We start from the raw sequence: 21,000 nt of genomic DNA on the forward strand, positions 1-21,000 counted from the left end.
GAGAAAGAGGGGAGGATGCGGGGCACAGAAAGGAAAGGGAAATCCCCATGCAGCAGCCCTCAGCCAAGAGCAGAGGTGTCCTCCTCCCAATGGTCTCCCCAGCGCACCCCAGCCGGTGAAGACCACAGTGGCTACAAAGATGATTTTCGCACTGCTTTCCCTTCACGCCATCATGACCAGGGTGGCGATTTGACCTGGGCCGAGAAACTCCCTGGCAGCTCTGGCTGGGCAGGGACCAAGCGAGAGGGACCGCTGATGTGCCTCGGTGTGTTCACTGGGGTCTGGGAGAACTTCTGCCCGTCCCAGACACTCCTCAGGGAGCTGGTACCTCAGAACAGAACGTACTGGACATGGAGAAGCTGGTGCTGTATTGGCAGTAGGAGTTGCCCACTGGGAAATCTCCACCCGCACCCCCAGCATCACCCTTGGGAAATGTCTCTTTGGAAGCAGTGTCCTCTCACAGTGGCATGGCTGGAGCAGAGACCCTGCCATGGACAGGCCCCATCCACCCATCCGGTTAGACACCACTACCCACCCATCTACATCATGAAGGCACCAAGAGCACACCCATAACCACAAGCCCAAAGGCCAGCACCAAGGCAGCCAATTCCATCCCACGGGATGGGATCTCAAGGAGCAAGCAGAGCATCCACGGGCCACAATGGCCCATTTTAGGTTTGGTAAGGGTTTGGGGGTACTTCTGTGATGGTGTGCTCCCCCCCCCAGGTGCCAACCCGACCTTTATCTCCCATATCCCTGCCCAAGCGATAACCACCCCTGGGGGTCACAAGGGGTGCAGACGTCTAGTCCTGATGGCAGCATCCAGCTCCAAGGTGGTTTTGGGAATCGGCTAACACCACAATAGCCAAGGGGGAACTTGAGCAATGCTGCTACTGTGGTCAATATGCAAATATGACTTGAGGTCAACCATCTTACCCCCGTAAATAGTCAACAGCCCAAGAGCCCTTTGAGCTCTCCGGCGGCAACGGTCTACCTTGAGTAGGGATGCCCCTCAAGATTACTTGAGTAACCGGGGCTGGGCACAGGCCTTGCTGCCTCCACGCTGCCTCGGCCCCTCTCCTCCCTGCCCCCAGCTTCCCATCCCTGCTCCCCCTGCCCCCAGCTCTCTCCCTCCATCCCTCCCTCCCAGCCCCACTGAACCCCTTCTCTCCCTCCTCCTGCAGGCTATGGCTGCAACAATGGTCCGCGCCTTGCTTGTGCTGAGCGTCTTCCAGCTCCTGTCGATGGCCGGCAATGATCTGGATGAGGCCACGCGCGAGCGCATGCGGCTCCGTGAGGAGTGTCTGAACCAGGAGACGACTGGGCTGCTGGAGGAGCTGGAGCAGAGGAGCCAGGAGCAGAGCAGCTTTGACCAGGGAGCCCTGCTCTTCACTACCTTGCAGCAGTGGCAGTTCTGGGCAGTTGCTGGAGTCCTGGTGCTGCTCTTCGGGCTCTGCTGGCAGCTAAGGAAGAGGAGCCATAAGGAGAAGGAGGAGGAGGAGGAGGAGGAGGAGGAGAAGGAGGAAGAAGATGGGGAAGAGCCATTACAGATGTACAGATTTCTGGACAAGCACCCATCATGGCCCCTGCCAGACAGGGAAGGAGTATGCTTGATGGTGGAAGAGCTTGTGAATGACCTTCTCTGTGCCTGCCGTATCCTCTCCAGCAATAGCTTCGTGCCATGGCTGCAGCCAGCTGTCAGCTTGGGTGGCTTTGCAGAAGGCTGGATTCCCGGTGAAGACTTTGTCTATCGCCTGCTTGTGCCCCTGAAGCCACCCCCTGGGCACTCCTTCCACCTCGAGCAGGGCAGCAAAGGGGACAAGCTGGTGAGGGACACCCGCCTGCGTGTGACACTGGAGTGCACGTGCTTAAGGGAGCGGCGGCTGGGGGACATGCTCTGCTTCCTCCACTACCCTGAGGACGAGCTGATGATCAGGCAGGAAGCCAACCTCCTGCAAACCCTCTGCTCCGGCTCGTACCTCGACGTGCAGAAAACTGCCTTCTGGCTCCAGGAGCTGATGAGAGCAGCCAGCGTTGCTCTGCTTGACGAAGTCCCGTGCAGACTCACATTGTTGCCCTCCACACACTTCTGCAAGTTCAAGCTGACCAACAGCGTCAAGACATTCCTCTACGTTGAGCTGATCTTGGCCGTGCAGGAGGGCAACGCATTTGTGAGCATGGAGTAGGCAGGAGTCTGTGTTACCGGCAGCGCGAGGTGGCCAAAGAGAGCGAGTCCCAAAGAGAGAGCACGAGGTGGCTGGAGAGGCTGCTGCACGAGACACAAAGGCAAGGAAAAGCCGAGAGCGGCAACATCATCCTCCGGACAGTCTTCTCGGCGTAGCAGCCAGTGATGAAAGCAGTGGTGCAAAGATGACTTTAATCACACTTTCCCATCATGCTGTCATGTCCCAGGTGGCAATGTCACAGGGGCCTAGACATTCCCCGGTGAGAAGCACCAGTGATGTGCCTCTATTTTTTGACTGAGGCCAGGGTGGCGAATCTGCCCATCCCAGGCACTCCCCAGGGAGCTGGTGTCACAGAACTTAGTGTGCTGGACATGGAAAAGGTGCTACTTAATCGGCAGTGGGAACTACTCCTGCACGTTTTCTGCACAGCAAATGTGACTCTGGGGAGTCAGACCCAATGCCTCCAAAGAGGCATGGAGAGGCTGGAGAAGCAGGAAGGCTTGAGACACAGACTGCATTTCCACTGGGTCATTGACTGCCTTCACCTCTCTGAGAGAGCCTGTTCCTTCTGGGAGCTTTATTTTGTGCAAAGTTGTCAATAAACTGTGTGTTTGAACAGAAGCTGAGTGTCTGCATCAGTTTTTTGGGGAACACGGGCACAGGGTGCTGACTGCTCAGCTGCCCCAGAGTCGGGGAGCATTTGCTGAAGAGCTGAGGCGGTGGGCTCTGCTTTCTCAGATTCTGTAGCTAAGGCTCCCCCTCCTGCCTGTGCTCCTGCCTTGGGGCAATGGGAAGGAGTGTAGAAAGCAAGGTGGTCCTCTCTGACCCTCATGACTCAATGGGAAAAGGTGTCCCTGACACTTCTGCCTGACCCTGTCCTCCATGCAGTAAATACCCAAGTGCACCTTGCCATCAGATCCTGTTAAAACACACTCTCAAAGGCTCTGGCTGAGTCAAGGTGGGGCCGATGGTCATGCCCGGTTGCCGGGTGCCCGTGATGCGCTCCGGCGCCTGGGACACCCCAGGGGACGTGTCACAATGGGGGCAGATATAAAGGGCGCCGGCAGGCAGCTGCCCCAGTACGGCCTGGGCCAGCGGCGAGTGGGTTTGCAGGCCATGGCTTCGATAACGGTCCGTGCCTTGCTCATGCTGAGCATCTTCCAGTTCCTGCCCAAGGTCGGCGATGAGCTGGATGAGGCCACGCGCGAGGAGATGCGGCTCTACACTGAGGATATGACTCAGCTCCGGCTTCTGCAGCTGAGAAGCCTGGAGCAGAGGAGCCAGGAGCAGAGGATCTATGCCCGGGGAGCCCTGCTCTTCGCTGCCTTGCAGCACTGGCAGTTCTGGGCGGTCGCTGTAGTCCTAGTTCTGACCTTTGGGCTCTGCTGGCGGCTCAGGAAAAGGAGCCATCAGCCAGAGAGCAGCTGTGAAGAGGAGAGCTCCGGCAGCAGCACAGAGGATGAGGAGGAAGAAGGCGAAGGAGAGGACTCTGATGACGAGGGGCGCCTGGTCAAGATTTTTGCAAAGCGCATCCGTGGGGCATTGCTGAGCACGGCCTTCAAGCGCCGGGTGGCGGAAGACCTGGTGAGCGACCTCCTTGGTGTCTTCCAAGCGCGCTTGGCCAGCAGTTTCTTCCCGGTGCTGGGGCCAGCCATCGGGGTGGGCAGCGCCTTTGAAGGTTGGAATCCCCGTGGGCGTGATGCGGTCTACCGCCTGCTTGTGCCCCTGAAGCCCCCCCGTGGACACAGCTTCCAGCTGGAGCTGGGCACTGCAGAGGAGATGCCGGCAAAGAACTGCGTCCGTGTTCAGCTGGAGTGCACCTGCATGAAGGACCAACGTGTGGAGAACATGCTCTGCTTCATCCACCAGCCCGAGGAGGCGCTGAGCAGAAATCAGGATTCCAGCTTCCTAAGCAGCCTCTGCACCGGCTTCTACCTTGACGCGCAGAAAATTGCCCGCTGGTTCCAGACCTTGGTGAGCTCAGCCTGGGGGGAGATGACTCAGTGGCATCACTACAGTATGAAGGTGCTGCCTTCCCGCCGCTCCTGCAAGATGCAGCTGAGGAACGCCTCTGGGAGATTTCTCTTTGTTGAGGTGATGTTTGGGGTGCAGCAAGGCGACTCGGACATCTTCCTGAGCAGCCAGGCTACAGAGGCCATCTTCACCCCAGGCACAACATGGGCAGAGAGCTATGCTGTGGCGGAGGCAAAGTTCTTCAGGCATATGGCCAAGCAGGCCCCGCAGGACACCTTCCACCTCAAATGCCTGCAGCTCTGTGCCGGTATCCTGGTGGGCACAAGCTTTTCCACCTATACCTTGAAGACTGTTGTGATGCACCTCCTGAACACCATACCCCCGGCAAACTGGAGAAGGAAGGAATTCCTGTTGCGGCTGCAGGATATCATGTGGTATCTGCGCAGCTCCTTGGAGGAGAAACGCCTCGACCACTTCTTCTTTGGCAATGAGAACATGCCAGAGGACATCATCTTGCCCCCATCCTTCCAGGCGGCTGAGCCACTCAACCTCTTCCAGTGCCTGGTGCAGGATCCAGCTGCCCACGCCACGGCACTGCGTGAGCTTGAGGAACTGCAAGATCGGCTCACAAGACTGCTCTTCTATGGAGTCTGAAAGAGGTCTTCATGGACAGAGCCGTGCCTGTGTCCCCTCGGCTGCCCCGCGTCTTCAAGAGAGTCCATTCCTTCTGGGAGCTTCACTCTGTGCAAAGTTGTCAATAAAGTGTGTGTGTTTGAACAAAAGCTGCATCTCTGAGTGTGTGTGCATCAGTTGTTTGGGGAACACAGGTATTGGGTGCTGACTGCTCAGCTGCCCCAGAGTTGGGGGGCGTTTAGACCACTTCTAACCATGCAAAGAGACCGTATGTCCCTCAGAGCAATGTTTGAAGGATGAGGAGCACAGGTGATGTTCTCCTCTATGCTCCCAGTCAGAGAAGGGGTTCTGAAGGAGGAGACAAAGTGAGCAGGTGAATGCCTGGCTGCACAGCTGCTACTCAAAGTTTTGGCTTCTGAGACCGTGGATCGACCTTGGAGAAGCCGGGTCTGTTGTGAGCTGATGGCATCCACCCAACCTCATACCGCAGGGAGAAAGAGGGGAGGATGCGGGGCACAGAAAGGAAAGGGAAATCCCCATGCAGCAGCCCTCAGCCAAGAGCAGAGGTGTCCTCCTCCCAATGGTCTCCCCAGCGCACCCCAGCCGGTGAAGACCACGGTGGCTACAAAGATGATTTTCGCACTGCTTTCCCTTCACGCCATCATGACCAGGGTGGCGATTTGACCTGGGCCGAGAAACTCCCTGGCAGCTCTGGCTGGGCAGGGACCAAGCGAGAGGGACCGCTGATGTGCCTCGGTGTGTTCACTGGGGTCTGGGAGAACTTCTGCCCGTCCCAGACACTCCTCAGGGAGCTGGTACCTCAGAACAGAACGTACTGGACATGGAGAAGCTGGTGCTGTATTGGCAGTAGGAGTTGCCCACTGGGAAATCTCCACCCGCACCCCCAGCATCACCCTTGGGAAATGTCTCTTTGGAAGCAGTGTCCTCTCACAGTGGCATGGCTGGAGCAGAGACCCTGCCATGGACAGGCCCCATCCACCCATCCGGTTAGACACCACTACCCACCCATCTACATCATGAAGGCACCAAGAGCACACCCATAACCACAAGCTCAAAGGCCAGCACCAAGGCAGCCAATTCCATCCCACGGGATGGGATCTCAAGGAGCAAGCAGAGCATCCACGGGCCACAATGCCCCATTTTAGGTTTGGTAAGGGTTTGGGGGTGCTTCTGTGATGGTGTGCTCCCCCCCCCAGGTGCCAACCCGACCTTTATCTCCCATATCCCTGCCCAAGCGATAACCACCCCTGGGGGTCACAAGGGGTGCAGACGTCTAGTCCTGATGGCAGCATCCAGCTCCAAGGTGGTTTTGGGAATCGGCTAACACCACAATAGCCAAGGGGGAACTTGAGCAATGCTGCTACTGTGGTCAATATGCAAATATGACTTGAGGTCAACCATCTTACCCCCGTAAATAGTCAACAGCCCAAGAGCCCTTTGAGCTCTCCGGCGGCAACGGTCTACCTTGAGTAGGGATGCCCCTCAAGATTACTTGAGTAACCGGGGCTGGGCACAGGCCTTGCTGCCTCCACGCTGCCTCGGCCCCTCTCCTCCCTGCCCCCAGCTTCCCATCCCTGCTCCCCCTGCCCCCAGCTCTCTCCCTCCATCCCTCCCTCCCAGCCCCACTGAACCCCTTCTCTCCCTCCTCCTGCAGGCTATGGCTGCAACAATGGTCCGCGCCTTGCTTGTGCTGAGCGTCTTCCAGCTCCTGTCGATGGCCGGCAATGATCTGGATGAGGCCACGCGCGAGCGCATGCGGCTCCGTGAGGAGTTTCTGAACCAGGAGACGACTGGGCTGCTGGAGGAGCTGGAGCAGAGGAGCCAGGAGCAGAGCAGCTTTGACCAGGGAGCCCTGCTCTTCACTACCTTGCAGCAGTGGCAGTTCTGGGCAGTTGCTGGAGTCCTGGTGCTGCTCTTCGGGCTCTGCTGGCAGCTAAGGAAGAGGAGCCATAAGGAGAAGGAGGAGGAGGCGGAGGAGGAGGAGGAGAAGGAGGAAGAAGATGGGGAAGAGCCATTACAGATGTACAGATTTCTGGACAAGCACCCATCATGGCCCCTGCCAGACAGGGAAGGAGTATGCTTGATGGTGGAAGAGCTTGTGAATGACCTTCTCTGTGCCTGCCGTATCCTCTCCAGCAATAGCTTCGTGCCATGGCTGCAGCCAGCTGTCAGCTTGGGTGGCTTTGCAGAAGGCTGGATTCCCGGTGAAGACTTTGTCTATCGCCTGCTTGTGCCCCTGAAGCCACCCCCTGGGCACTCCTTCCACCTCGAGCAGGGCAGCAAAGGGGACAAGCTGGTGAGGGACACCCGCCTGCGTGTGACACTGGAGTGCACGTGCTTAAGGGAGCGGCGGCTGGGGGACATGCTCTGCTTCCTCCACTACCCTGAGGACGAGCTGATGATCAGGCAGGAAGCCAACCTCCTGCAAACCCTCTGCTCCGGCTCGTACCTCGACGTGCAGAAAACTGCCTTCTGGCTCCAGGAGCTGATGAGAGCAGCCAGCGTTGCTCTGCTTGACGAAGTCCCGTGCAGACTCACATTGTTGCCCTCCACACACTTCTGCAAGTTCAAGCTGACCAACAGCGTCAAGACATTCCTCTACGTTGAGCTGATCTTGGCCGTGCAGGAGGGCAACGCATTTGTGAGCATGGAGTAGGCAGGAGTCTGTGTTACCGGCAGCGCGAGGTGGCCAAAGAGAGCGAGTCCCAAAGAGAGAGCACGAGGTGGCTGGAGAGGCTGCTGCACGAGACACAAAGGCAAGGAAAAGCCAAGAGCGGCAACATCATCCTCCGGACAGTCTTCTCGGCGTAGCAGCCAGTGATGAAAGCAGTGGTGCAAAGATGACTTTAATCACACTTTCCCATCATGCTGTCATGTCCCAGGTGGCAATGTCACAGGGGCCTAGACATTCCCCGGTGAGAAGCACCAGTGATGTGCCTCTATTTTTTGACTGAGGCCAGGGTGGCGAATCTGCCCATCCCAGGCACTCCCCAGGGAGCTGGTGTCACAGAACTTAGTGTGCTGGACATGGAAAAGGTGCTACTTAATCGGCAGTGGGAACTACTCCTGCACGTTTTCTGCACAGCAAATGTGACTCTGGGGAGTCAGACCCAATGCCTCCAAAGAGGCATGGAGAGGCTGGAGAAGCAGGAAGGCTTGAGACACAGACTGCATTTCCACTGGGTCATTGACTGCCTTCACCTCTCTGAGAGAGCCTGTTCCTTCTGGGAGCTTTATTTTGTGCAAAGTTGTCAATAAACTGTGTGTTTGAACAGAAGCTGAGTGTCTGCATCAGTTTTTTGGGGAACACGGGCACAGGGTGCTGACTGCTCAGCTGCCCCAGAGTCGGGGAGCATTTGCTGAAGAGCTGAGGCGGTGGGCTCTGCTTTCTCAGATTCTGTAGCTAAGGCTCCCCCTCCTGCCTGTGCTCCTGCCTTGGGGCAATGGGAAGGAGTGTAGAAAGCAAGGTGGTCCTCTCTGACCCTCATGACTCAATGGGAAAAGGTGTCCCTGACACTTCTGCCTGACCCTGTCCTCCATGCAGTAAATACCCAAGTGCACCTTGCCATCAGATCCTGTTAAAACACACTCTCAAAGGCTCTGGCTGAGCCAAGGTGGGGCCGATGGTCATGCCCGGTTGCCGGGTGCCCGTGATGCACTCCGGCACCCGGGACACCCCAGGGGATGTGTCACAATGGGGGCGGATATAAAGGGCACCAGCAGGCAGCTGCCCCAGTACGGCCTGGGCCAGCGGCGAGTGGGTTTGCAGGCCATGGCTTCGATAACGGTCCGTGCCTTGCTCATGCTGAGCATCTTCCAGTTCCTGCCCAAGGTCGGCGATGAGCTGGATGAGGCCACGCGCGAGGAGATGCGGCTCTACACTGAGGATATGACTCAGCTCCGGCTTCTGCAGCTGAGAAGCCTGGAGCAGAGGAGCCAGGAGCAGAGGATCTATGCCCGGGGAGCCCTGCTCTTCGCTGCCTTGCAGCACTGGCAGTTCTGGGCAGTTGCTGGAGTCCTAGTTCTGACCTTCGGGCTCTGCTGGCGGCTCAGGAAAAGGAGCCATCAGCCAGAGAGCAGCTGTGAAGAGGAGAGCTCCGGCAGCAGCACAGAGGATGAGGAGGAAGAAAGCAAAGGAGAGGACTCTGATGACGAGGGGCGCCTGGTCAAGATTTTTGCAAAGCGCATCCGTGGGGCATTGCTGAGCACGGCCTTCAAGCGCCGGGTGGCGGAAGATCTGGTGAGCGACCTCCTTGGTGTCTTCCAAGCGCGCTTGGCCAACAGTTTCTTCCCGGTGCTGGGGCCAGCCATCGTGGTGGGCAGCGCCTTTGAAGGTTGGAATCCCCGTGGGCGTGATGCGGTCTACCGCCTGCTTGTGCCCCTGAAGCCCCCCCGTGGACACAGCTTCCAGCTGGAGCTGGGCACTGCAGAGGAGATGCCGGCAAAGAACTGCGTCCGTGTTCAGCTGGAGTGCACCTGCATGAAGGACCAACGTGTGGAGAACATGCTCTGCTTCATCCACCAGCCCGAGGAGGCGCTGAGCAGAAATCAGGATTCCAGCTTCCTAAGCAGCCTCTGCACCGGCTTCTACCTTGACGCGCAGAAAATTGCCCGCTGGTTCCAGACCTTGGTGAGCTCAGCCTGGGGGGAGATGACTCAGTGGCATCACTACAGTATGAAGGTGCTGACTTCCTGCCGCTCCTGCAAGATGCAGCTGAGGAACGCCTCTGGGAGGTTTCTCTTTGTTGAGGTGATGTTTGGGGTGCAGCAAGGCGACTCGGACATCTTCCTGAGCAGCCAGGCTACAGAGGCCATCTTCACCCCAGGCACAACATGGGCAGAGAGCTATGCTGTGGCGGAGGCAAAGTTCTTCAGGCATATGGCCAAGCAGGCCCCGCAGGACACCTTCCACCTCAAATGCCTGCAGCTCTGTGCCGGTATCCTGGTGGGCACAAGCTTTTCCACCTATACCTTGAAGACTGTTGTGATGCACCTCCTGAACACCATACCCCCGGCAAACTGGAGAAGGAAGGAATTCCTGTTGCGGCTGCAGGATATCATGTGGTATCTGCGCAGCTCCTTGGAGGAGAAACGCCTCGACCACTTCTTCTTTGGCAATGAGAACATGCCAGAGGACATCATCTTGCCCCCATCCTTCCAGGCGGCTGAGCCACTCAACCTCTTCCAGTGCCTGGTGCAGGATCCAGCTGCCCACGCCACGGCACTGCGTGAGCTTGAGGAACTGCAAGATCGGCTCACAAGACTGCTCTTCTATGGAGTCTGAAAGAGGTCTTCATGGACAGAGCCGTGCCTGTGTCCCCTCGGCTGCCCCGCGTCTTCAAGAGAGTCCATTCCTTCTGGGAGCTTCACTCTGTGCAAAGTTGTCAATAAAGTGTGTGTGTTTGAACAAAAGCTGCATCTCTGAGTGTGTGTGCATCAGTTGTTTGGGGAACACAGGTATTGGGTGCTGACTGCTCAGCTGCCCCAGAGTTGGGGGGCGTTTAGACCACTTCTAACCATGCAAAGAGACCGTATGTCCCTCAGAGCAATGTTTGAAGGATGAGGAGCACAGGTGATGTTCTCCTCTATGCTCCCAGTCAGAGAAGGGGTTCTGAAGGAGGAGACAAAGTGAGCAGGTGAATGCCTGGCTGCACAGCTGCTACTCAAAGTTTTGGCTTCTGAGACCGTGGATCGACCTTGGAGAAGCCAGGTCTGTTGTGAGCTGATGGCATCCACCCAACCTCATACCGCAGGGAGAAAGAGGGGAGGATGCGGGGCACAGAAAGGAAAGGGAAATCCCCATGCAGCAGCCCTCAGCCAAGAGCAGAGGTGTCCTCCTCCCAATGGTCTCCCCAGCGCACCCCAGCCGGTGAAGACCACGGTGGCTACAAAGATGATTTTCGCACTGCTTTCCCTTCACGCCATCATGACCAGGGTGGCGATTTGACCTGGGCCGAGAAACTCCCTGGCAGCTCTGGCTGGGCAGGGACCAAGCGAGAGGGACCGCTGATGTGCCTCGGTGTGTTCACTGGGGTCTGGGAGAACTTCTGCCCGTCCCAGACACTCCTCAGGGAGCTGGTACCTCAGAACAGAACGTACTGGACATGGAGAAGCTGGTGCTGTATTGGCAGTAGGAGTTGCCCACTGGGAAATCTCCACCCGCACCCCCAGCATCACCCTTGGGAAATGTCTCTTTGGAAGCAGTGTCCTCTCACAGTGGCATGGCTGGAGCAGAGACCCTGCCATGGACAGGCCCCATCCACCCATCCGGTTAGACACCACTACCCACCCATCTACATCATGAAGGCACCAAGAGCACACCCATAACCACAAGCTCAAAGGCCAGCACCAAGGCAGCCAATTCCATCCCACGGGATGGGATCTCAAGGAGCAAGCAGAGCATCCACGGGCCACAATGGCCCATTTTAGGTTTGGTAAGGGTTTGGGGGTACTTCTGTGATGGTGTGCTCCCCCCCCCAGGTGCCAACCCGACCTTTATCTCCCATATCCCTGCCCAAGCGATAACCACCCCTGGGGGTCACAAGGGGTGCAGACGTCTAGTCCTGATGGCAGCATCCAGCTCCAAGGTGGTTTTGGGAATCGGCTAACACCACAATAGCCAAGGGGGAACTTGAGCAATGCTGCTACTGTGGTCAATATGCAAATATGACTTGAGGTCAACCATCTTACCCCCGTAAATAGTCAACAGCCCAAGAGCCCTTTGAGCTCTCCGGCGGCAACGGTCTACCTTGAGTAGGGATGCCCCTCAAGATTACTTGAGTAACCGGGGCTGGGCACAGGCCTTGCTGCCTCCACGCTGCCTCGGCCCCTCTCCTCCCTGCCCCCAGCTTCCCATCCCTGCTCCCCCTGCCCCCAGCTCTCTCCCTCCATCCCTCCCTCCCAGCCCCACTGAACCCCTTCTCTCCCTCCTCCTGCAGGCTATGGCTGCAACAATGGTCCGCGCCTTGCTTGTGCTGAGCGTCTTCCAGCTCCTGTCGATGGCCGGCAATGATCTGGATGAGGCCACGCGCGAGCGCATGCGGCTCCGTGCTGAGGAGACGACTCAGCTCCGGCTTCTGCAGCTGAGAAGCCAGGAGCAGAGCAGCTCTGCCTGGGGAGCCCTGCTCTTCGCTGCCTTGCAGCAGTGGCAGTTCTGGGCGGTCGCTGGAGTCCTAGTTCTGACCTTTGGGCTCTGCTGGCGGCTCAGGAAAAGGAGCCATCAGCCAGAGAGCAGCTGTGAAGAGGAGAGCTCCGGCAGCAGCACAGAGGATGAGGAGGAAGAAAGCGAAGGAGAGGACTCTGATGACGAGGGGCGCCTGGTCAAGATTTTTGCAAAGCGCATCCGTGGGGCATTGCTGAGCACGGCCTCCAAGTGCCGGGTGGCGGAAGACCTGGTGAGCGACCTCCTTGGTGTCTTCCAAGCGCGCTTGGCCAACAGTTTCTTCCCGGTGCTGGGGCCAGCCATCGGGGTGGGCAGCGCCTTTGAAGGTTGGAATCCCCATGGGCGTGATGCGGTCTACCGCCTGCTTGTGCCCCTGAAGCCCCCCCGTGGACACAGCTTCCAGCTGGAGCTGGGCACTGCGGAGGAGATGCCGGCAAAGAACTGCGTCCGTGTTCAGCTGGAGTGCACCTGCATGAAGGACCAACGTGTGGAGAACATGCTCTGCTTCGTCCACCAGCCCGAGGAGGCGCTGAGCAGAAATCAGGATTCCAGCCTCCTAAGCAGCCTCTGCACCGGCTTCTACCTTGACGCGCAGAAAATTGCCTGCTGGTTCCAGACCTTGGTGAGCTCAGCCTGGGGGGAGATGCCTCAGTGGCATCACTACAGTATGAAGGTGCTGACTTCCTGCCGCTCCTGCAAGCTGCAGCTGACGAACACCTCCGAGGGATCCCTCGTTGTTGAGGTGATGTTTGGGGTGCAGCAAGGCGACTCGGACATCTTCCTGAGCAGCCAGGCTACAGAGGCCATCTTCACCCCAGGCACAACATGGGCAGAGAGCTATGCTATGGCGGAGGCAAAGTTCTTCAGGCATATGGTCAAGCAGGCCCCGCAGGACACCTTCCACCTCAAATGCCTGCAGCTCTGTGCCAGTATCCTGGTGGGCAGAAGCTTTTCCACCTATACCTTGAAGACCGTTGTGATGCACCTCCTGAACTCCATGCCCCCGGCAAACTGGAGAAGGAAGGAATTCCTGTTGCGGCTGCAGGATATCATGTGGTACCTGCACAGCTCCTTGGAGGAGAAACGCCTCGACCACTTCTTCTTTGGCAATGCCAAAGAAGGACATGCCGGAGGACATCATCTTGCCCCCATCCTTCAGGCGGCTAAGCCACTCAACCTCTTCCAGTGCCTGGTGCAGGATCCAGCTGCCCACGCCACGGCACTGCGTGAGCTTGAGGAACTGCAAGATCGGCTCACAAGACTGCTCTTCTATGGAGTCTGAAAGAGGTCTTCATGGACAGAGCCGTGCCTGCGTCCCCTCGGCTGCCCCACGTCTTCAAGAGAGTCCATTCCTTCTGGGAGCTTCACTCTGTGCAAAGTTGTCAATAAAGTGTGTGTGTTTGAACAAAAGCTGCATCTCTGAGTGTGTGTGCATCAGTTGTGTGGGGAACGCGGGCACAGGGTGCTGACTGCTCAGCTGCCCCAGAGTCGGGGGGCGTTTGCTGAAGAGCTGAGGTGGTGGGCTCTGCTTTCGCGGATTCTGTAGCTAAGGCTTGAGGGCAGCTGTGTGGCAGGAGAGGTGCACTCTTCCCTGTATGTGGGACACCTCCAGGGGAACCCCAAGGACGGCACGTGGGCAAAGATTTGCAAGCTCTTCGATGATGGTCACACCAAATGGACTGCCTCTGTCTGGGTGCTAAAGAAGCCCAAGGGGTGCCCGGTGCCCATCAGCCCAAGGGACGTTGCTTTTCCGGGCTCTCGGAGGACCAAGCTGTTACCAAACCGACTCTTGCCTTTTTTTGCAGCAGGCCCAGTCGGGGCCAGCTCATGCTGCCTGTCCCTCCTGGCACCACGCTCTGAGCTGCCAAGAACCTCTCCTCCAAGCCCAGTGCGAGAGCAAAATGCCGACTTCTCTCAGTCGCAGCGCTCCAGGGTGTAGCGAGAGCTGCAGCGAGTCCCCGCGTGTCTGCCGGAGCCATCACTGCCCGTGTCACACTGCCCATGGGCTTTCGAGAGAAGGGGCCACCTTCACAACTGCCTTGCATCAAGGAGCCACGCGAACTAGCCGTCTGTGCCGCTGCCGCCGTGAAGCTTTCTGATTTTGATGGGTTTTGATGACGGTTTCTGTGGGGAAAATCTGTTTTTGTCTGTAGTAAGAAAGGGGTGACTTGAGTTTACATAATTTATGTCAGGAAACATTTTGTCTTTATTGTACATAGAAGAGAAAAAATGGTGTTCATATGCAGGACATACTTTGATGGTGATTTAAGTGATTCTCCCTGGAATTCACACCAATCCCCTGGCTTCTTGAATGAGCCACTTTGAAAAGCAGAAAAGAAGGCAGCAAACAGATAACAGCATAAAAAGTCAGCGTGACATCTGTCTTGCATTTAAGCTTATGTTTCGCTTTCCGATCTGTGAAGTTTTCAGGCACAGAATGACTAAATTTGAACAAGTTCATATCATGCCTTGTATCATCCTATACATCAGGTTGTTTACCCACTATTTTACAGGCAAGTAATTTCAATATTGACAGATTGGCCAAAGGCCAATTTTTATTTGCTGCCATTAGCATATTTTTACTGTTTCTGTGCTTACAAAGGAACCAGAATGTTCCCTGGCAGTCAAGGCTCATAAGTATGCAAATCATGATCTGTGCTTATAGGCTCGCTCTTTTTTGGTACGTGAATCAGTATGCCAGTTTGGCACTCCCCTTTCTGATCAGGGATAAACAGAGCTGCAGGGATTAGGGTGACAGATAATTTCTCCTGAAAACTGTATGGGTTTTGAAACGTGCAGAATTGTGTTTAATCCCCATTACTCTGCACAGTAGATTTGCTACAGAAGCAGCTACTCACCAGAGGGCTATTACACGAGGGTCTGTGCCAGAATACGTGAATCCATGAGGCTTTCTACTTTCTTAAGGTCACTTTTAAGTTTATATCTCCAAGTGCTAAGAAAGAGCTTTGTATCTAACGATTTTTGGGCCTGAAAGATTTACAGTACTAATGGATAGGTATGAACCAAGAGCATGTGAAACAAGATCTTAGCACAATCAGTGACCGTGGGTAGCACGCATATATTTCTCAAGATCACATATTCTCTATCTGTGCACTCTCCTCAGTCACAACCATCTCAGTATGATGTAGCAGACCTCCTTAGTAGCTCACATCCCTTGAGCATCACCTCCAGACTACTCTTCCTTGTGTTGCTGAGCTCCGCCACACAAACCTGTGTGACTGCAGCATTGCTTTGGCATATAAGGGAAATGGCATCACCTTTCGTGTTCCTTCACTGCTGCTTTTTAACTGTGGGACCGCTATTCCCTTCCTTCAAAAGAGCTCTTTGAGAGTGGACATCAAAAAACACAGCAAGGCATTTAGACATTACAGCACTGGAGGTCACTGGAGTGCATAAACAGACAAAATTATACTGGAAGGTACTAAAGATCAAAAGGAAAACTTAAGACTCCTTTCACGTTGCAGGTATTTCTTTCTCTCAGCCTCAGCCAGTCCATCACATCTCGCTAGCCCTTCCTTATCTGCACCCGACTTCTCTCTCCTTACAGTAATAGCTACTGTTTAATTCCCAAGGTATAGCTCTTTTATCTCAACTAACTTATCTCCTTTGAGAGTATCAGCAAAAGGACTGCTAAGCGTCATCCCCGTTGAATGTAAACGAGAGTCTCTTCTTTGTTTGAATATCGATGTATTTGATCTTGAGGCAGGCCACATAGTCGATGATTTGGGAGCTTCTTTGTGTGTGATGTTGCTGATAATTCCCTTTATAATTCTTGTCATTGTCTTCTCACTTGGAGAGCTTGAATGTGTAGCTTGCTTTCTGTTGCCCATTTTTGCCTAGAGAAATAAAAGGAGCTTACTTTGTTCTTTTTCCCTGGCCTCCTTGGGTTAGAGGCAAGCCTTCCTTGCCACTTTTGGAAACCCTCTGAACTCACTGGAGAAACTTAGCCTATAGAGCAACCTAGATTCCAATATATGAAATAAAACAAAAATAACTTGTGCATGGGAAGGCCTGAAGTTGCCTGCACCCTAGGGGAATGCCAGCTCAGATGACACATCTTTAAAAGCTTGATATATGTTTCCAGCTGCCAGGGCCTTACTGCACATCTGGCAGGACCATGTGTCATATCAGGACCATGTGGGACCTGACAGAACCTTAATTGTCTGGTGTGATTTTTTTCAATTGATGAAGGTCTAATCTTGGGTTTAGAAGTCCTGATCTCAGTTTTCTGCTCTCTGACAGATGTACTGGGGCTAATGCAGCTCCACCTGGGTGGAAGAATCAGCCACCGCTGGGGTGGATGGTGCAGAGACCCCATCCTGAGCTGCAGCCTTTGCTCTCTGATGAGTGCCCACCATTCTGCCTTGAGGGGCGAGTAGGATGAGGGCCCTTGACCCATGCAGATGGTCACAGGACAGTTCTGGGTGCTAAACCAGTAGAATGCTCCTCCTTTGAAATGGCGCCTGTCTCGGGCACCCTTCCAGGAGAAATGCCACCCCACGGCCTGGCTGACACTCCACACCCGTTTGCCTGCCTGTGTGCCGAGCTCTGTCGCTCTGCTGTGGGTCAGACTGGCTCCTCAGCAGCTCCCCTCAGCAACTGACAGTTAGTTTCCGTTACCCCCCGTTTAATTTTCCTGCCGTTGCTCTGGCAGGGCCCAGGCCTCCTCAGTGCCTCCCATGGGACCTGCCAGCTCCTGGTGGGGCTCTCTGAGAGTCGCTTAGATGTGGTGTTGGGGGATATGGTGTAGGGAAGAACTTTGTAGAGTAGGGTAGATGGTTGGACTCGATGATCCCAAGGGTCTTTTCCAACCTGGATGATTCTATGATTCTATGATTCTCTTCTGCCCTGACATGTCCTTATGTCAGAAAAAACCCCTGTGTGCCAAGTTCTGCCAACCCGCTGTGGGTTGGGCTGGCCCCAGAGCAGCTCCCCTCAGCAACTGACAGTTAGTTTCCGTTACCCCCCATTTAAATCTCCCGCCGTTGCTCTGGCAGGGCCCAGGCCTCCTCAGTGCCTCCCATGGGACCTGCCAGCTCCTGGTGGGGCTCTCTGAGAGTCGCTTAGATGTGGTGTTGGGGGATATGGTGTAGGGAAGAACTTTGTAGAGTAGGGTAGATGGTTGGACTCGATGATCCCAAGGGTCTTTTCCAACCTGGATGATTCTATGATTCTATGATTCTCTTCTGCCCTGACATGTCCTTATGTCAGAAAAAACCCCTGTGTGCCAAGTTCTGCCACCCTGCTGCAGGTCGGGCTGGCCCCAGAGCAGCTCCCCTCAGCAACTGACAGTTAGTTTCCGTTACCCCCCATTTAAATCTCCCGCCGTTGCTCTGGCAGGGCCCAGGCCTCCTCAGTGCCTCCCATGGGACCTGCCAGCTCCTGGTGGGGCTCTCTGAGAGTCGCTTAGATGTGGTGTTGGGGGATATGGTGTAGGGAAGAACTTTGTAGAGTAGGGTAGATGGTTGGACTCGATGATCCCAAGGGTCTTTTCCAACCTAGATGATTCTATGATTCTTTGATTCTCTGCTGCCCTGGCATGTCCTTATGTCAGAAAACCCCCCTGTGTGCCAAGTTCTGCCACCCTGCTGCAGGTCGGGCTGGCTCCAGAGCAGCTCCCCTCAGCAACTGACAGTTAGTTTCCGTTACCCCCCATTTAAATCTCCCGCCGTTGCTCTGGCAGGGCCCAGGCCTCCTCAGTGCCTCCCATGGGACCTGCCAGCTCCTGGTGGGGCTCTCTGCCACCCTGGCATGTCCTTACTTCAGAAAAACCCCACACCCAGTGCGCTGAGGTCTGCCGCTCCGCTGTGGGTCGGGCTATCCCCAGAGGAGCTCCCCTCAGCAACTGACCATGTTCATCCCATTCTCCACCCAGCTGAAGCATGGCTGAACGTGACTTCTCAAGCACAATCTGAGCTCTCCAGACAGTGCACTCTCCTCTGCTCATCCTTACAAATTTGGTATACAGAGTCTAGTTTTGGGGCCATCTTACCAGACGGTATAGACATGTTCTTTGGCTCTTAAGTCCCACAGAAATGTTTCCAGTGGGCTTCAGCTGGCTGTGGATCAGAATGCTAATCCCTTCCATAGCAGTTTGCATTGCAAGCAGCAAAGAAGAGCATGCCTACATCTATATTTTATTACACTTTGTCTTGCAGGGATGATGGGAAGTGTAGAATCTGCGCTGCTGGAAGGAAGAAGAAAGAGGGGGTTAGACATCCACATTAAGATTTAAAAATGGAGACAACACACTTCCTGAAGGTTCCTAACTTGCAAAACATTTCACCACTCATGAGAATGTTGGTTTTCCAAGTGATAAGTCAAATCCTGAGGTAAGTGCCAAGGCTTCTGATGAGATATTGTATTTAATACTTAGGCTATTGACCATAAAATGAGTAACATTTTGTCAGAGTGGAATTTCTATTTCTGCCAAGGGTCTAACTGTACTGGGCAATACACAGGCTCAATATCCGTAACAAGGTAACCCCTCTGCAAGTTAAGCACAAGACAAAAAAGCAGTCTTTTCCCCAAAAGAAAATGGTTAATTTTTCACAGTTGACCTGTCACAGTAGCTAAGAGTATTCTCCATCCGAGTCCTCCATCTGTATGCACAATGTGCTACATTGCTATGCAAAGAATTCCTGATTCAGCAAAATATTCCAACACACTCTCAGCTTTGAACGTGCTTGAGGAAGTATTTGCTGTAGCAACAGAAAAATACTAGTTCATTGAAGCAACAGGTAGCAAAAGTAGGACAAAGGAGGATGAAATGTGTGAAGAGACAAAGTGAAATTGAACAAAAATAAACATTTGCTTGCTTGAATGGGAGCAGCCTTGCATGGACTGATGTGTAGATACTGGATCAGGCACCTGCTCCAGAGGAACCATGTGATGAGAGGCAATAAATAACAGATCTGAGACCTCTTATGTGACAACCTCCTAAATTTACATACAGAAAATGCCTGTTACTAGCAGCATATGGTCCCCTGAGGCTCTATTGCTCCTCACAGTTGCAGCTATTGCTGGCTGAACAGCACAGAGCAAAGAGAGGGAAAATGTTCCTTAGAAATGTTACTCCCAACTGGCTATTGCTTTTGAAAGGTGTTTCTGTTATTCATACCGAAAGCTTGATTGGGAAAAGCTTTTAGAAAGCATTTTTACAAAACAAAGAATATCTGTGTAAATATGCAGTGTGATTTTAAATCTCAACTAAGGCTGGAAATGATGCAGAAAGGTACCAAATACATTTAAACTGCAGGGAAAATACATCTTTTTGGTAAAATTCTTCTCTAGTTTGCCCGTAAAAGGATATGAGCAGCTGCTACAATTTCACCTTAAGGCTTCTCAAATCTTCAAAGTCCTGGAACATATTTTGTCATACATCCGCGATAACCCACAGCTTACACAGAAAGAAACACAGTTGTCTCTAGCCCATTAGCCATGAAATCATTCTCTAGTGATTCCGTTCTCTTATGGCCCTGTTAAATTTGCCCAGGCCGCAATTACGTGTTATGTTATGGTCTTGTCAAATGTCATCCAGATCTGACAGCAGCATTCAGTGTCCTGTGTTTCTTCGAACCCAAACTAGAAAACAAAGTCACCATCACTGCTAGAGATGGAAAATTACTGTAGTGAATTTCTCAAGGGCTAAAATTCACATGTGCTGGCTCATTAGTTCTGTCCACTGTTTCCTTTCAGTGTCCTCTGGATCAAGATACTAGATCAAGAACTTTTCATATATTTTGTATAGGGGTCAGCTGCAGAAGGTGGACTTGACCTTTTCCTAATTACGTCTGCATTTGACTGTAAAAGATTCGAAACTATGCTACTGCTGTTTCTCTTTTCTTTATTTCCTCTTTTTTTCCACCTACTAGCAGAAAGAGTGTAAATAAACAGGAAAACAACCTAAATATCAGAGCAGTTAAAGCACTGAAAATCAGTATGTGCTTTACGGTATGAAAGTAATTAGATTTGAGATAGCTACCCACTGCACTAAATGGTGTCAATGCTTGTTGAGCAGTAAAGCTGCTCTGCTGCCATTGCTCCTTTAGAAGCAGCCTCCAGTTCCTGGTACCAGAACCAGCCATGAGCAGGGAACACTAGAAATCCCAAATGATATCACACCAGATGTTGTCTAATACTTCATCTGGAAGCCTGCTTCCCTCTTCTTTTCCCTTGTTGAGGGTCATGAAACCTTGGAAACTTGTGCACATTCTTACTTTTAAACAAGTCTTGTCCAGTGAAAATGCAAAATCGATAAGGTGAAATGTCCATTGTAAGCTTTCCCAAAATGAAATTGTAGCCCTGCTGCAATCAGTCTCCCACTGACTTTACTGAGAGCAGCTGGGTGTGTTAAGTCACAGGTTTCAAAATATTTCAAATGGTCTCTCAAAAGTCCTTTTGCCTAGAAAAAAAGAGTCAATGGTAGAAGTAAAACCCAAACCCAGTGCATCCACATACATCTGCAGCAGATCTGTATTACCCAGCAGCCAGGGTAGGTGCTTGGTGCTACGCAGCAAGCCATATGTAACAGCCTCTCTTCATAAGCCACGTTCCACAGCCACCAAAACTTATATATACAGCTTTCTAAAAAAAGCCCGAGAAGCACCAATGAGCACAAACAAGCTGAGTCTTCAGCTGCTGTGTCATGTATTCCCGCCTTCAAATAGTTCTGCCCTGTATTTAGGAAGCATTTCCCAGCTGGTGATCTCCAAGCAACTCGAAAGCAGTCATGAATTCAGGACTGCAGAAATCTCTTGGTGCAGTTAAGTATAATTACTCTGCTGCTGTCTTTTCCTCTTTCTTATCCAACTACAGAAACAAAGAAGACAAGTTAATGACCAAGTTCTGCCATCTTTATTTAAGTTGATCAGCTCTTTTGTCCCCTGAATAGTCATCTGGATTCCTCCTGGCTGAACACTGTACTGCTTAATTTGGGAAGGAGGAGCAGATGCAGGTGTTAAATGATTTTCCTCAAGACTTGATAAAGGAGATAGAAGAAAA

At 53.6% G+C, this 21,000-nt stretch overlaps 5 protein-coding genes across 5 annotated transcripts; all 5 read left to right on the forward strand.

Moving 5' to 3' along the window:
* The first annotated feature begins 1,199 nt into the window (after window positions 1-1,199).
* On the forward strand, window positions 1,200-2,186 carry LOC141465397 (inositol 1,4,5-trisphosphate receptor-interacting protein-like 1). Its single transcript, XM_074148773.1, has one exon. It carries the CDS (start codon window positions 1,200-1,202, stop codon window positions 2,184-2,186), a length of 987 nt encoding a protein of 328 aa, XP_074004874.1.
* Window positions 2,187-3,302: 1,116 nt separating this feature from the next.
* LOC141465399 (inositol 1,4,5-trisphosphate receptor-interacting protein-like 1) lies at window positions 3,303-4,814 on the forward strand. Its single transcript, XM_074148774.1, has one exon. The coding sequence runs from the start codon at window positions 3,303-3,305 to the stop codon at window positions 4,812-4,814; it is 1,512 nt and encodes a 503-aa protein (XP_074004875.1).
* Window positions 4,815-6,483: 1,669 nt separating this feature from the next.
* LOC141465401 (inositol 1,4,5-trisphosphate receptor-interacting protein-like 1) lies at window positions 6,484-7,470 on the forward strand. Its single transcript, XM_074148781.1, has one exon. The coding sequence runs from the start codon at window positions 6,484-6,486 to the stop codon at window positions 7,468-7,470; it is 987 nt and encodes a 328-aa protein (XP_074004882.1).
* Window positions 7,471-8,586: 1,116 nt separating this feature from the next.
* LOC141465402 (inositol 1,4,5-trisphosphate receptor-interacting protein-like 1) lies at window positions 8,587-10,098 on the forward strand. The gene has a single exon (XM_074148782.1). It carries the CDS (start codon window positions 8,587-8,589, stop codon window positions 10,096-10,098), a length of 1,512 nt encoding a protein of 503 aa, XP_074004883.1.
* A 1,657-nt stretch (window positions 10,099-11,755) lies between these two features.
* On the forward strand, window positions 11,756-13,258 carry LOC141465403 (inositol 1,4,5-trisphosphate receptor-interacting protein-like 1). The gene has a single exon (XM_074148783.1). The coding sequence runs from the start codon at window positions 11,756-11,758 to the stop codon at window positions 13,256-13,258; it is 1,503 nt and encodes a 500-aa protein (XP_074004884.1).
* Window positions 13,259-21,000: the final 7,742 nt, after the last annotated feature.

This window comes from Numenius arquata, chromosome 6, assembly GCF_964106895.1.
Source record: "Numenius arquata chromosome 6, bNumArq3.hap1.1, whole genome shotgun sequence".
Taxonomy (NCBI): Eukaryota; Metazoa; Chordata; class Aves; order Charadriiformes; family Scolopacidae; genus Numenius; species Numenius arquata.